Source organism: Lithobates pipiens, unplaced genomic scaffold (genome assembly GCF_037356315.1).
Source record: "Lithobates pipiens isolate NorthernLeopardFrog02 unplaced genomic scaffold, aLitPip1_a1.2 Scaffold_157, whole genome shotgun sequence".
In the NCBI taxonomy this organism is placed as follows: domain Eukaryota; kingdom Metazoa; phylum Chordata; class Amphibia; order Anura; family Ranidae; genus Lithobates; species Lithobates pipiens.
This window is the reverse complement of record NW_027507746.1, coordinates 1,598,705-1,616,008: the sequence shown is the minus strand read 5'-3', so window position 1 is coordinate 1,616,008 and position 17,304 is coordinate 1,598,705. Positions and strand designations below refer to the sequence as shown.

Sequence of the window (17,304 nt, the reverse complement as noted above, 5' to 3'; positions counted from 1 at the left end):
TGCAAGTGCAAAAACATTTAATTGAATATCTTTTACCAGTTACAGTGGATGTAAATTCTGAAATTTTTCGTTGTGTCAGTGCATTATGTTGACACACACTACATTTTTTGCACGGAAAATAGCCTACCATGTTATGAAAGAAAGTAGGCTGTGTTGGAGGGTTAATGATGTTGGGGGCAATTTTACTTTGCAAGGTGGGAGCCCCTCTGAAGAGAACATTAGCTCTTTCAGGAAGATTAGGACCCAATACAGGATCTCTTCTCAAAACCTCCCAATGTTTACTCAAAATCTTTTTTACCTGCCTGTGTTGTATGTTGAAGGTGGTTGTAAAGGACCATTTAAACTTCTCTCTATCATTACGGGGGGTTTTCACCTGCAGGAGAGTGTCCCTATTTATATTCAAGACTTCCTGTAGTTGTGTTTCCAAAGTCAGTGCATGATACCCCTTATCTAGGAACCGTTGTTTTAAACAGTTTGCCTGATCCACAAAGGTGCAATCGTCAGTACAATTACGCCGCAGTCTAATAAATTGACTGCGTGGAACGGAGGTAAGCCAACTTTTATGATGGCAACTGTCCATGGCAATATAGCTGTTACGGTCAGTGGACTTAAAGTGGGTTTTAAAACTGAAACCTCCTGGGGAAATTCCAATCTCCAAATCCAGAAATTGAATTCTGTCAGTACTGGTCTGGAAAGTTAATGAAATTCCCCTGTCGTTATTATTCAAACCACTGAAAAATTCAAGAAGAGCATCGAGTGTGCCCCCCCATAGGAGGAGGATGTCGTCTATGTATCGGACCCACAAAATCAATGATGGGCTCCGCTGGGCATAGACGACATCCTCCTCCCATTTGGCCATGAAAAGATTGGCCTTTTCATGGCCAAATGGGAGGAGGATGTCGTCTATGCCCAGCGGAGCCCATCATTGATTTTGTGGGTCCGATACATAGACGACATCCTCCTCCTATGGGGGGGCACACTCGATGCTCTTCTTGAATTTTTCAGTGGTTTGAATAATAACGACAGGGGAATTTCATTAACTTTCCAGACCAGTACTGACAGAATTCAATTTCTGGATTTGGAGATTGGAATTTCCCCAGGAGGTTTCAGTTTTAAAACCCACTTTAAGTCCACTGACCGTAACAGCTATATTGCCATGGACAGTTGCCATCATAAAAGTTGGCTTACCTCCGTTCCACGCAGTCAATTTATTAGACTGCGGCGTAATTGTACTGACGATTGCACCTTTGTGGATCAGGCAAACTGTTTAAAACAACGGTTCCTAGATAAGGGGTATCATGCACTGACTTTGGAAACACAACTACAGGAAGTCTTGAATATAAATAGGGACACTCTCCTGCAGGTGAAAACCCCCTGTAATGATAGAGAGAAGTTTAAATGGTCCTTTACAACCACCTTCAACATACAACACAGGCAGGTAAAAAAGATTTTGAGTAAACATTGGGAGGTTTTGAGAAGAGATCCTGTATTGGGTCCTAATCTTCCTGAAAGAGCTAATGTTCTCTTCAGAGGGGCTCCCACCTTGCAAAGTAAAATTGCCCCCAACATCATTAACCCTCCAACACAGCCTACTTTCTTTCATAACATGGTAGGCTATTTTCCGTGCAAAAAATGTAGTGTGTGTCAACATAATGCACTGACACAACGAAAAATTTCAGAATTTACATCCACTGTAACTGGTAAAAGATATTCAATTAAATGTTTTTGCACTTGCAAAACTAAATATGTGGTTTATTTAATAACCTGCCCCTGTGGGAAGCAATATGTTGGCCGCACTACCAGAACTTTTTCCACAAGGGTCGGCGAACATATCTCCCTGATCAGAAGTAAATTATCTAAGCACACGGTGCCGAGACACTATAGGAAATGCCACAGTAACGATCTACGTGGCACTCAATTTATCGTGATAGATAAATATATTCCACCTTGGAGAGGGGGACCCCTCACTCGTGGGGTCTCCAGGCTTGAAACTTTTTGGATATACGAACTTCAGTCCCACTCCCCACTCGGTATGAATGTGGAGTGGGACATCAATGCGTTTATTGATGATTCGTAGGACCTTCTGGCATTAGTGATATGTAGTCTGATATTGGGTATGCTTTTTCCGTGGATATTACCTTTTTTTGTATATCTCTATTTTTTTTACATCTATATTTTTATTTTATTTTTTAATTTTTTGGAATGACCATATTAATAATATTTATTCAATGTTGTGGTATATGGTCATTGTGACCATAAAATTATTAGTCTGCAGCATGAGATGCATTTTTTACACATTGTAACGTATTGATGGCTTATTTCCTGTATATTTAGTTGCAATCTCATTAGTGGCCATTAGGTGTCATTAGTGTGAGTTGCATTTTCTGCACAGTGTAATGTAAAGATGGCTTATTTTCTGCATATCTAGTTGCAATCTTATTAGTGGCCATTAGGTGTCATTAGCGCTACCTTTTTATCTGTATAAGAGAATAGATAGTGATTTCTTTGCATTGATGTCTTGTTTACATCCTCATTCCGCTCCGGAAGTGATGGACAATCACTTCCGGTTCCGGGTCTTGTGGATGCTCACTTCCGGTTTCTGATCACCATTCTAAAAAGGGTTCTGGACATTTTTTCTGATAACTTGTGAGCCCACAGCATTCAAATTTATTATATGTTGGCTCGTTCCATATATGGACCATAAAAAATAGGTTCGTGCCTATATCCTCTTTTTACATATCAATATGGATAGGTGAAACGCACCCAATGCGAGGCGTGGAACGCACGCCGGGCCGCCATTTTTTCCGCATACCGGAAGTAGAATTACCCTCACTTCCAATTAGGTTTTCTGGGCTTAAATGATGTTGGTGGAACGCATTGCAATCGAGGCGTGGAACGCACGCTCGTCCGCCATCTTTAATATACCGGAAGTGGGCATAATCACAACACATGGAGGATTGCCACCACTTCACTGTGTGAGTACCTATATAAGGCAGTAGGACAGTAGTGTGAGTCCACCCCAGATGATGACCGGTGGGTCGAAACGCGTCGGGAGGACTCCGCTACTGCCATTTTTATCCTGACACGCTTGATTGTACTTTTTGGAAATGTGAGTTTTACCAAAATATTTTTTATTAAAGTTTTTTTAAAGACGTTATTATGCCATGTCGGTTCTGTCTTCTCATCTTTCATGCCTGAATCATTGTTGGATCTATATATGCACATGAGGAATATTGACCACATCTAGCCATCTGTTGGGATCGTATATGCCATGACTGACACACCTAATCCTTGAGACCATTCTTTGGTTGGGATCGCAAGCTTTGATTGACCCCTGAGGCGTATGCCTACTAGGGTCACATAGATCTGGTAAGCCTACACCCTACAAGGTGGTGGGATTGTCACTTGGTGGAACATTGTTCTTTTCGGTCACAATATCACAGGATCCTGGTCACTACTGGCACTCTGCACGATTGTTTTGGACTATATATTCATTTATGGACTTCATTATTGAGATTATTGTTTATTGACATTCACAGTCACTGTTTTCACAGTTATCTATGGATTTTATCACTGTGTTTATTGTTTACAGATATTCATAGTCACTGTTTTCTCTTTTAGAGATACAACATCCTATTACCCTCTTCTTTTGGTATATATATAGGTCACTGTATATATTTATACAATTTCATATTCTGTATTTTTATTACAGTGTATCTATATTTTTTTCCCTTTGGGTAATACTATACATATATTTGAGCACATATTATTTTGTAGCACTATAAGAAGTGTGTATAGGCTGAGCGCTTGCACTACATTTTTTACACACTTTAAAAATGTACCAGTTGAAAATTCCAAACAGATTCAACTTAACACAACAAACCTACACAGTCCCTGTCTTGTTTGCACCGCCTGTATACTGCTGTTCTGAGTATATAGGGCCTGGGGGGCCACACGTATTTCCTTTTTTTAATATGGGTACGGGGTTCCCCTTAATATGCGTATAAGACCCAAAGGGGCTGGTAATGGGCAGGGAGGGCTACCCATGCCATTTTTCTCAATGATTTTCATCCATATTGCCGGAACCAGATATAACATTAAAACCGCAAGCAGCTTTAAATGACGTTATTTCCGTTAAATGTCATTTTGTGCAGGGACTGTTCTAAACACGGGAAACACGTGGCACTTCACAGGCATACTACAGACACCCCCCAGGCACCATATTTAAAGGAATATTTCACTTTTTTTTCACTTTAATCGTCATTAAAATCACTGCTCCCGCCAAAACGGCCGTTTTTAAAAGTTTTTTTTTGCATTGACCCATGTCCCCTGGGGCAGGAGCCAGGTCCCCAAACCCTTTTTAGGACAGTATTTTGCATATTAGCCGTTAAAATTAGCACTTTTAATTTCGAACGTTCGAGTCCCATAGACTTCAATGGGGTTCTAACGTTCATACAAATTTGGGGTCCGTTCTAAAGTTCTGGTGCGAACCGAACCGGGGGGGGTGTTCGGCTCATCCCTACTCATGAGGCTCTTTCTAATGACCACCTATACCCTCTATGACTTATCTAACAAATGACCAGACGACACATTCTCTTTTTGGAGTCGAATGACAATAACTTAATGCATATAAATACATTTTCAACAAAAAACATTATAAACCAAATATGTACATCCAGCATTATCCCATTTCTTATCTAGGGGTCTTTGAAGGTAAATTAGCATTTTTATCCAACCAGTTGTATCGGTAAACCATAAACAGGTCCCCCGCTGTGTATTACGCAAGCTCAGGAACAACCAGCAACTTCCTTCCAGATACAACCTCCTCCATTCCATTATTAACATTTTAAGGGAAAAAGGACACCCATACCTCCATGTGTGCCCAACCCCCTTAAACCTCCATTATTTTTCCAGCACCACCTTCAAAGACCCCATAGACCTAACGCCACAGCACACACACGTGATACCTTACGTGCGTGTCGCCCTCCACATCCTAACTGCCCGTTGCACATTGTCCTGTACACCCAGCTGCCCAAGGTCAATCCCTATGGCATTCAGGTGCATGCCATCCGAGCACAAAAAACGCCATGTTTCCTCCTCCAAGTCCCGATGACACACCGCCAAACCTCCATTCCGGACAAAAAACTTGGCCACCGCTTTATTCACCTTCACCCTGGCTCTAATTAAACCCGCAACAGAGCGTGCTAAACGCCAAGCCATCCTGGCCACAATATCGGACCATATAAAGGTCCGTATCAGGAAAGAGGCTTGCAAACTTAACAGGTCAAATTTTATGTCCCTGGTCAATTCCCTAGCACACCGCAACCCCAGGTCATTCCCCCCCACATGAAACAGGACCACATTAGGGGGCGATCTAAGCGAGCATACCTGTGCATTTCTGGTACTACCCTAGACGACAGCATCCCCAGGATACCCAACCAGCGAACCGTGCCCTCCTCCCTGGACAAACCCAGCAACCTCACATTCCTTCGGACCTCAGCTCTCCTGGCACCCCAATACACATATGAGTGTCCCAGGATCCACAGCAAACAGGCCTCAGATTCTGAAAGAAAATAAAAACAACAGGAATAGGGTTGGGGCGGGAGGGGAATAAGGCTGCGCAACGATTTCAGGAAAGAGAAGAGAAACAAGCCCCAACACCACTAACCCCCCCAACCCGGCTTGGCCCTAGCGTTACCCCTTACTTCACAACAGATGAGGGCGAACATACAACCTAAAGCGCGTCGATTCCCAACGCCCAATACTCTGAACCGCTATGTCATCCAACCCCCACCTGACCGCCTCAGTGGCAGCCCCAATGCGGAATGAGTGTGAGGAGTAGTCTTTCACCGACACCCCCGCTGCGACTAGACATTTTTTAAACACCGATTGAAATTGAAATCGGGACAAAGCCGTGCCAACCTCATAGAGGAGGAAAACCCCCTCCCTCCGGGGCCTAACACGGCAAAATTCCCCCACAGACGCCACCGGGCACACTGGAGAGCCTCGGATCGACCTCAATTCTACCCAAACCCCCTTGCCCAACCGATCCGTCTTGGACCTGCGCAGGAACACACCCAACATCCCACCCTGCACGAACACCTCGCTCACGTCCAAACCCCATCACCTTTTTTGTTCCTACTCACAATCTCCCCTACCCGAAAAGCCCCAAAGAAGGAAAGCACAAAAACCGCCAGAAATAGGACCCTCTCAAACTGTGAAACGCAAACATGTTGCAACTGTTTCACCACCTCCCCCAACAGCTGAAACGAAACTGGACGTCTGGAGTCAGCTGCCGTGCGACCAGCGCTATAACCGCGCATAGCACGTCGCACCACAAAAGCTTTAGTAGCGTCCCGCTGATCCGCCAACTGGAACATAAAGGTCAGCCCGGCCAGTTTCTGTGACATATACGACACCGACACCCACTTTCAAAATTACGACCGATAAAATACAGCAGCAAATGGACCCTACCCTCCTCATGACTGCAATCCCCGACCTCCTGCAACAAGGTACCCCATTCCAGCCAGACCCTACTGTATGCCGAACCAGGTAGCCGCCGACACCCACTGTCGAATCAACAGCTGGGCAGTGGTAATGCGATGTCCCATAACCTCTCGGGCAAGGAAGCCCGTGTACCTCCGCTTCTGGTGCCAGTTGATGAAATCTGTCCCACTGGAAACGAGACAACGCATCAGTCACAGAATTTTCTACCCCAGGAACATGCACAGCAGTCACAAAACAGTTAATACATAAACACTTAAGAACCAGATACAGCAGCAAGTGCACTACTGGAGGAGAAGACGCAGTGTTGTTATTGATGGCCTGCACCACCCCCAGATTGTCACAATGAAAGTGAACGTGACAATTTTGAAATTCCCCTTCCCACAGCTCGACTGCCAACACAATGGGGAACAATTCCAATGCCGCCAAATTGCGAAGCAAACCTTCTTCCCTCCAAGCTACCGGCCACTAGTGATGGACGAACTTCCGATGGGACGTTTCGCAGAACGCGAACGCGGCCGATAGTTCGCGAACCGTAACGTTCGCGGCGGACCCCATTGACTTCAATGGGAGGCGAACTTTGCAAACCTACAGGTCAAATTTGCAGCCACTAAATAATTACTAGCTGTGCAAACATAGTCCCACCACATGGCCACTGACATAACACATGTATGAGGTGAATCTGGGATCGACAACTAAAAGCATTCTTTTTTTATATGTGAATTTTATATGTGACAATTCAGGACTGTGGAGCGCATGAAGGCAATGGAGGAGAGGGAAGGTCAGGGTAGGCAAAGAAGAGGGTGCAGGAGATGATCACCAGCAGCGTGACATAGAGCAATGACACCAGCACCGTGATAGAGTGATCTGACACCAGCACTGTGATAGAGAGCACTGACATCAGCAGCGTGACATAAAGCACTGACACCAGCACCGTGATATATAGCACTGACATCAGCAGTGTGACATACAGCAATGACACCTGCACCGCGATAGAGTGATCTGACACCAGCACCATGATAGAGAGCACTGCAATCAGCAGCGTGACATAAAGCACTGACACCAGCACCGTGATATACAGCACTGACACCAGCACCATGATATACAGCACTGACATCAGCAGCGTGACATACAGCAATGACACCTGCATCGTGATAGAGTGATCTGACACCAGCACCATGATAGAGAGCACTGACATCAGCACTGTGACATATAGCACTGACACCAGCACCATGATATACAGCACTGACACCAGCACCGTGATATACAGCACTGACACCTGCACCGTGATATACAGCACTGACACCTGCACCGTAAGCAGCCCCAGGAGGAAGTCAGCATAGCACAGGGATGGTGGGAGCCCCTCATAATGAGCATAGCACAGGGATGGTGGGAGCCCCTCATAATATGCACAGCAGAGGTACAGCCCCAGGAGGAAGACAGCACAGCACAGGGATGGTGGGAGCCCCTCATAATAAGCAGCCCCAGGAGGATGTCAGCATAGCACAGGGATGGTGGGAGCCCCTCATAATAAGCAGCCCCAGGAGGATGTCAGCATAGCACAGGGATGGTGGGAGCCCCTCATAATAAGCAGCCCCAGGAGGAAGTCAGCACAGCACAGGGATGGTGGGAGCCCCTCATAATAAGCAGCCCCAGGAGGATGTCAGCATAGCACAGAGATGGTGGGAGCCCCTCATAATAAGCAGCCCCAGGAGGAAGTCAGCACAGCACAGGGATGGTGGGAGCCCCTAATAATGAGCATAGCACAGGGATGGTGGATACCCCCTCATAATATGCACAGCAGAGGTACAGCCCCAGGAGGAAGTCAGCAGAGCACAGGGATGGTGGGAGCCCCTCATAATAAGCAGCCCCAGGAGGATGTCAGCATAGCACAGGGATGGTGGAAGCCCCTCATAAAAAGCAACCCCAGGAGGAAGTCAGCACAGCACAGGGATGGTGGGAGCCCCTCATAATGAGCATAGCACAGGGATGGTGGGAGCCCCTCATAATATGCACAGCAGAGGTACAGCCCCAGGAGGAAGTCAGTACAGCACAGGGATGGTGGGAGCCCCTCATATTAAGCAGCCCCAGGAGGAAGTCAGCACAGCACAGGGATGGTGGGAGCCCCTCATAATAAGCAGCCCCAGTAGAAATATGACACCGCTCAACCTCTTCAAACAATAGTACGGTGTGCTTTTTTTGGACAAGGAAGTGAGCCAAATGAAGAAAGAAGGTCTGTGTGCTCGATTAAATAAATTGTTTATAGACATATACATGGTCTACTGGTCACATGTGTTGAATTCCCCCGAGATCCATTCCTCATTCATTTTTAGAAATGTGAGGTAGTTAACACTGTTGTGAGCTAGGCGAGTACGCTTATCGGTCACGATCCCCCCTGCTGCGCTGAACGTCCTTTCGGACAGGACACTGGACGAGGGGCAAGCCAACAGTTCGATTGCAAATTGGGCAAGCTCTGGCCAGAGGTCAAGCCTGCCCACCCAGTAGTCCAGGGGTTCATCACTCCTCAGAGCGTCCACATTGGCCGTTAAACCAATGTAGTTGGACACCTGACGGTCTAGGCGTTCCCTGATGCTGGATCCGGATGACACCTGTCGATGGGTCGGCTGAAAGAATGACCTCATATCAGAAGTCACCAACTCATCTTCAAACCGGCCTCTTCTTGCAGGCGCTGTTGGATTAGTACCCGCAACTCCTTCTCTGGGAGTGGGAATTGCTCCTCTGCCAGCGCACGCAAAAAGCAGAATGCAGCATTTCTCGAAGCAAGGCCTGGAAGTGCTCCATTCTGACAGCCCTCTGTGACGGCGGTAACATTTCCGCCATTTTGTGTTTGTACCGGGGGTCTAAGTACGTTGCCACCCAGTACTGGTCCTTGACCCTTATGCTTTTTATACGGGGGTCCCTATTAAAACACTGGAGCATGAAGGCCCCCATTTGCACTAAAGTGGAAGCGGTGTGGTGGCCTGGCTCCTGCTCATCATCCAGGATAATGTCGTCCTCTTCATTCTCCTCTCCCCATCCACGCACAACAGGGATCCCAGAAAGGTTTAAAGCATGCTCTTCTTGCTCCTCCTCATCCGCCCCGGCACCATCCTCCTCTGACTCCTCTTCAGACTCCTGTTGTTGACTTGTCTCAGATAGAGTAGCCCCCCCTGGGAATTCATCCAGCATTGCGACTTCCTCATCTTCCCGCTCCTGCTCCTCCACAGCTTGATCAATGACACGACGCAATGCACGCTCCATAAAGAAGGCACGATGTCACTGATGGCGCCATGGCTGCGACTGACCAGTTTGGTGATCTCCTCAAATGGCCGCAGAAGTCTGCATGCGTCGCGCATGAGCAGCCACTGGCGCGGTGAAAAAAACCCCAGCTCTCCAGAACCTGTTCTGCCGCAGAGTTCATACAGGTAGACATTAACTGCACGTTTCTGCTGGAGCAGCCTATCAAGCATATAGAAGGTTGAGTTCCATTGCGTCGGGCAATCGCAAATAAGACATCTGACCGGCAGATTGTGTCGCTGCTGAATGTCAGCAAGGCGAGCCATGGCCGTGTAAGATCTTCTGAAATGGGCCGAGATTTTCCTTGCCTGCCGCAAGATGTCCTGGACCCCAGGGTATTTGACAACGAATCGCTGCACGACCAAGTTTAAGACGTGTACCATGCATGGCACGTGCGTAATTTTGCCCTGTTTCAATGCGCTAAGCAGATTGGCACCGTTGTCACACACCACTTTACCAACTGTCAAATTGAGCGGTGTTAGCCACTGATCTGCCTGTGAACGCAAAGCTGAAAGGAGTGCCGGGCCAGTGTGGCTCTTGGCTTCCAGGCACAACAGACGCAGCACGGCATGGCAACGTCTCACCTGGCATGTGGAATAGGTTCTGGGGAGCTTGGGCGGCGCAGCGGAAGAGACGCTAGCAGCGGAAAAGGAGGAGTCAGCTGAGGAGGAGAGGGAGGAGGATGGAGTAGGAGGAGGAGGAGGAGGAGAAGAAGAGCCAGGCCTGCATGCAATCCCTGGCGGTAAAACCAAATCTACACGGGTGCCACGGGTTACATGCTTGATGGCTGTCAGAAGGTTCACCCAGTGGGCAGTAAAAGTGATATACCTTCCCTGCCTGTGTTTGCTAGACCACGTGTCTGTGGTCAGATGTATCTTGGCACCGACACTGTGTGCCAGAGATACATTCACTTGCCGCTGAACATGGCCATATAGCTCTGGGATGCCCTTCTGTGAGAAATACTTCCTTCCTGGGACCTTCCATTGTGGTGTTCCAATGGCCACAAATTTGCGAAAGGCCTCCGAGTCCACCAGTTTATATGGCAGTAGTTGGCGGGCTATGAGTTCTGACAAGCCAGCCATCAACCGTTGAGCAAGAGGGTTATCCGGCGTCATAATTTTTTTACGCTCAAACAATAGGCCCACGGAAGCCTGCCTTTTTGCAGAAAAACGTGAGCTTGGCGTGATGGAAGGTGGAGTGGAGGACAATTGTGAGGAGAGAGGAGAAGGTGAAGTAGAAGACGAGGCTGGACGGTGAGAGCCTGCAGTGTGGCTTTGTGGGTTCCGTTTCTCCCACTGGGCTCGGTGATGGCTACTCATGTGCCTTCTTAAGGCGGTCGTCCCTAGGTGAGTGTTGGGCTTACCGCGACTAATGCGTTGACTGCAAAGATTGCAGATGGCAACGCTATTGTCAGCAGCGGACACCTTAAAAAAAGCCCACACTGCGGAGCCATGTGCCGGTGTCCTGGGAGCGCCAGATGTGACCGTACATGGTCGATGAATCACTCCTGATACATTAGCAGTCTTTACCCCTTTACATTATATGGCACCCTGCACATTACACAGCCCCCTGCACCTCTGGACCCCTTTACATTACACAGCCCTTGTACCTCTGGACCCCTTTGCATTACACTGCACCCTGCACCTCTGGACCCCTTTACATTATATGGCACCCTGCACCTCTGGACCCCTTCACATTACACAGCACCCTGCACCTCTGGACCCCTTTACATTACACAGCCCTTGTACCTCTGGACCGCTTCACATTACACAGCAGCCTACACTTCTGGACCCATTTACATTGCACAGCCCTTGTACCTCTGGACCCCTTTACATTATACCGCACCCTGCACCTCTGGACCCCTTTACATTACACATTCCTTGTACATCTTGACCCCTTTGCATTACACAGCACCCTGCACCTCTTGACCCCTTTACATTACACAGTCCTTGTACCTCTGGACCCCTTCACATTACACAGCAGTCTACACTTCTAGACCCCTTTACATTACACAGCCCTTGTACCTCTGGTCCCCTTTACATTATATGGCACCCTGCACCTCTGGACCCCTTTGCATTACACTGCACCCTGCACCTTTTGACCCCTTTGCATTACACTGCACTCTGCACCGCTTGGCCCCTTTACATTATATGGCACCCTGCACATTACACAGCACCCTGCGCCTGTGGACCCCTTTACATTACACAGCCCTTGTATCTCTGGACCCCTTTGCATTACACTGCACCCTGCACCTCTGGACCCCTTTGCATTACACTGCACCCTGCACCTCTGGACCCCTTTACATTATATGGCACCCTGCACCTCTGAACCCCTTCACATTACACAGCACCCTGCACCTCTGGACCCCTTTACATTACACAGCCCTTGTACCTCTTGACCGCTTCACATTACACAGCAGCCTACACTTCTGGACCCCTTTACATTACACAGCCCTTGTACCTCTGGACCCCTTTACATTATACAGCACCCTGCCCCTCTGGACCCCTTTGCATCACACTGCACCCTGCACCTCTGGGCCCCTTTACATTACACAGTCCTTGTACCTCTGGACCCCTTCACATTACACAGCAGTCTACACTTATGGACCCCTTTACATTACACAGCCCTTGTACCTCTGCACCCCTTCACATTACACATCAGTCTACACCTCTGGACCCCTTTTACATTATATGGCACCCTGCACCTCTGGACCCCTTTGCATTACACTGCACCCTGCACCTCTTGACCCCTTTACATTACACAGTCATTGTACCTCTGGACCCCTTCACATTATATGGCACCCTGCACCTCTGGACCCCTTCACATTACACAGCAGTCTACATTTCTGGATCCCTTTACATTACACAGCCCTTGTACCTCTGGACCCCTTTACATTACACTGCACCCTGCACCTCTTTACCCCTTTACATTACACAGAACCCTGCACCTCTGGACCCCTTTACATTACACAGCCCTTGTACCTCTGGACCCCTTTGCATTACCCTGCACCTCTGGACCCCTTTACATTATATGGCACCCTGCACCTCTGGACCCCTTCACATTACACAGCAGTCTACACTTCTGGACCCCTTTATATTACACAGCCCTTGTACTTCTGGACCCCTTTACGTTACACAGCCCCCTGCTGCACCTCTGGAGCCCCCTTACAGACACCCCCCTAACAGTTCTGGACTCCCTGCATGTTAAACAGACCCCCTACAGGGCAGACCCTCTCCCTACAGTACAGACCCCCGCTACAGTGCAGAGCACCGCTACAGTACAGACCCCCGTTACTGTACAGACCCCCCTACAGTGTAGACCCCCCCACAGTGCAGACCCCTACTGTGCAGACCTCCCACAGTGCAGACCCCTTCAGTACACAACTTCCCTACAGTGCACAGACCCCCCTAACACAATACAGCCCCCATTCAGAACAGACACGGAGAGCCCAAGGTAATGGCTTTGCATCCGAGCCAGTCGGCACACCCGGGACCCGGCACAACGATCCTGGGGGGGAGGCGGCTTCACTGTGCTCGGCTGCGACAGCCGCTGCAGAGACTGATCAGAGCCGCGAAAGGGTTGTGCCGACTGGCCTCGCAGCCCCACCCCCCCATAAACTTGGGGCGGGCTGTGTGTTTTGTCACTACCGTACTCATCGTAATAGGCGCACACACCTTTTTTTTTTTTGGCGGCTGGCTAGACCGTGCATTTGCAAACCACGGCTGGCTTGACCGCAGTAGGTTATGAGGGGGTGATGGAGTGCAGGGATCCTCACCTTCCGGGAGAAGCTGCCATTGCCTGGCTAGTTTTAATCCATTTTCAAGGTTGGTTATGACAAATGTTTTGTTGTCTTTCGTGACTAAGATTTTTGTAGGAAATCCCCAAGTGTAAGGAATTTTATGGTTTTGCAGATGTTTTGTCAGCATTGCTAAATTCCTGCGAGCCTGCATGGTGTATTGTGAGATGTCAGAGTATACAGAGATATCAGCATAGGGATCAGGTAGTGGGGAGTAATTCCTGGAGAATCTCATCAGATCTTCTTTCACATGAAAAAAATGGATGGGTGCAATAACATCTCTGGGGACTTTATCTGGTAGGTGCTTTGGCTTTGGTAGACGATGTGCACGATCTACAATCACCTCCCCCTCTAGTATCTCTGGTAGCAGAGTAGCTATGAATTTCTGCACATATTTCCTGAGATCTGCAGGCAGTACATCCTCAGTCACCCCTCTCAGCTTTACATCGTTTCTTCTATTGCGGTCTTCTAAATCTGCCATTTTACTTTTGATCGCTTGAATTTCATCCTCAGCCTCATTGTGTGCATCTACAAGTTCATTGTGGGCTGTAGCAAACTCCCCCATCTTGTCCTCAGTGTGGGATACTCTCTCTCCTATGGCTTTCAGCTGAGTTGTACATTCCATCAAGTCCTTGTGCAGGGAGCCCCTAAAGCCCCGTACACACTATCAGATTGTCTGCTGATTTTTTTCCTTCAGGTTTACCAAAACCATGTAGTACAAGGGCCTGCCTGATTGCATACACATTGAAACCCCTAAGGTTTGAACTCATATTATATGGTTTTGGTAAATCTGATGGAAAAAATCAGCAGACAATCTGATAGTGTGTATGGGGCTTAAGACTGACTAACGTCTTTCACTTGAGTACCAAGTAATGGTTGGTGCAGGGTGGGGAAGTCATGCATTTGTTCTATGAACTCTTTAGTGCTGTCCTGTGACACATCATGCCCCCCTTGCTCATCTGGATACTTGTGGTCCTCCGATGGCTTTTGTGATGCTTTTTGTGGGCTTTGCACCAGCGATTCTCATTGGGAGAGTATGCTGTTGTACCCCGGGGATCATGCCTGGTACCGGCTGTCTTTACTTGTGGTCCGTTCGCAGGCATGTACTGGCCATCAGAACTACCGGGAGATTCCCAGTGGGCTGATGGCTCAGTGGGCCAGTTTCAGTGACAGCCAGTGGCATAGCTAGGGGGGACTTTTGGGGCTATAGCCCTGAATCTGGGGCCCATAGCCCAGAGTCAGACCAGGAGTCCCCAACCACAGGGTCCCGGCTCACTACCGGGCCATGGGCTCTCTGTAGCTGTGTGGCAGGCAGCACAGGAGTGCTGGAGAGTGGGCAGGCAGCTCTCACTGCCTGCCCTCTCTCTGGTCTAAGGGGGAGGCACTCTGGGGAACCTGATGTAAGGGAGATGCTCTCTGGGGACCCGGATGTAAGGCGGAGGCTATATGGTGACCCTGATGTAAGGCAGAGGCTATATGGGGACCCTGATGTAATGGGGGGGCTCTTTGGGGACCCTGATGTAAGTGGGGGCTGTCTGGGGACACTGATGTAAGAGGGGCTCTCTAGGGACCCTGATGTAAGGGGAAGGCTATATGGGGACCCTGATGTAATGGGGGGATCTTTGGGGACCTTGATGTAAGTGGAGGGCTGTCTGAGGACACTTATGTAAGGGGGCTCTCTGGGGACTCTGATGTAAGGGGGAGGCTTTTTTGCGCAATTGCGTACAGTTTACATACTGTTTTTGTGTGTGTTTGCAAAATTAAAGTGGGCCGGTCTGGATGAAGTCCAGGGCCAAATTTTTGTCCCAGTCCAGTCCTGTCCATTCGCCTCTGTCACGGCCATGGCCTCACCGCAAGTTATAGGCCTTGTCAACATCTTGGGACCCACGAGCTTCCATGCTGAAGAAATCTGTCAGCTTTTTTGGTCCCCTCCCAGTTTTTCTTTTGTTCAATTTGCTAGCTGAGGTTAGCTGAGGTGGTGGGTAGTCGGGAATCACAGTGCTGTCTGGCGTTGCTTGCACTCGCTGGATTACACTGGATACTCCGGGAGCTCTCTCCTCACATCTCTTCGGCTGCCGGCCACACCCCCCCCCCCCCCTTTTGGAACATTTTTATGATTTTTTTTTTAGGGTGGACCTCCGCTTTAATGCATGATGTATGTGTTCGCATATGAAGGATTGTGGGTTTTGCTCAGGCAGCAGAAACTGGAACAATTTAGTGGAGTATGCAGGTAAATCTGTGATGGATTCAGGGGCTCCTCTGATCCTGAGATTTTTCCTCCTGTTTCTATTGTCCAAATCCTCCACATGTGCTTGTAGCTGTGTACATGCAGTGGATAGACTATCATGTTCTCTGGACAAATCATTGAAAGCTATTGCTAGTTCATAATGCTTGTTCTCTAATAGGTCGGTACATGTGTCCAGTGCAGAGATTTCTTGGGAAAGGGTTGTATTGGACATTCATTTAGAGCATAGAGCCCCCAGACTAGTGTCCATATCTGTTTTCGTGAGGGGAGTGTACTCACTGTTCCCTGGGATCTCCTTGTTTGGCAGCACTGGTTCTTCTGTAGGAAAAGAGGCAGCAGGTGAGGTGTTCTGAGGACTGGTGCCATTTTTTGCCATGCTGTTCCACTCCATAGATCTCAGGAGGTAGTGGTTGAAGGACTTCTGTTGTCCTCCTTGCTTCTTCTTTCTCGACGTAGGCATGCACAATTACTTGTGTGCGGGGATGCCTATGACCTGTGCTGTTTTAGGGAGCGAGATTACTCCATTTTGTGGCCGAAAGCCCTGTGAGGAGCGGAGCTCTCGTTAGAGACGACTTCCACGATCTATGGGGCATGCGCCCCTGACTCTAACAGGTTTTCTTCTAAGACTGCCCTGTATTTGGCTCCATCCATCGTCCCATCAACTCTGACCAGCTTCCATGTAACTGCTGTAAAAAAGCATCCCTACCACATGATGCTGGTGTGTTCAGGGTGATGTGCAGTGTTAGTTTCCCCAACACATAGCGTTTTGCTTCTAGGCCAAAAAGTTCAATTTTGGTCTCATCTGACCAGAGCACCTTCTTTCACATGTTTGTTGTGTCCTCCAAATGGCCTCTAACAAACTACAAACAGGACTTCTTATGACTTTCTTCTTGTCGCTCTTCCATAAAGGGCAGATTTGTGGAGAGCACGACTAATAGTTGTCCTGTAGACAGATTCTTCCACCTGAGCTGTGGATCTCTGAAGCACCTCCAGAGTTACCATGGACCTCTTGGCTCTTCTCTGGTGAATGCTCTCCTTGCCCAGCCGGTCAGTTTAGGTGGACGGCCATGTCTTGGTAGGTTTGTAGTTGTGCCATACTCTTTCCATTTTCTGATGATGGATTGAACAGAGCTCCGTGAGATGTTCAAAGCTTGGGATATGTTTTTATAACCTAGCCCTGCTTTATACTTCTCCACAACTTTATCCCTGACCTGTCTGGTGTGTTCCTTGGCCTTCATGATGTTGTTTTTCACTAAGGTTCCCTAACAAACCTCTGAGGGCTTTACAGAACAGAAGTATTTATACTGAGATTAAATGACACATGATCGATGGACTAGATTTACTAATTAAGTGACTTCTGAAGGCAATTGGTTCCACTAGATTTTATTTAGGGGTATCAGAGTAAATGGGGCTGAATACAAATACCTCCCCCCACACTTTTCACATATTTATTTGTATCATT

General features: G+C 48.2%; 1 protein-coding gene across 1 annotated transcript in view; it reads right to left on the bottom strand.

Moving 5' to 3' along the window:
• Positions 1-17,304, bottom strand: part of LOC143981418 (uncharacterized) — a 33,510-nt gene that overhangs the window by 7,848 nt on the left and 8,358 nt on the right. Inside the window, exons 2-3 of the mRNA XM_077479245.1 lie at positions 13,577-14,204; positions 6,640-6,710 (exon numbers count right to left, since the gene is read on the bottom strand). Coding sequence (XP_077335371.1) covers positions 6,640-6,710; positions 13,577-14,204 — 699 coding nt within the window. The remainder of the gene's footprint in view (positions 1-6,639; positions 6,711-13,576; positions 14,205-17,304) is intronic.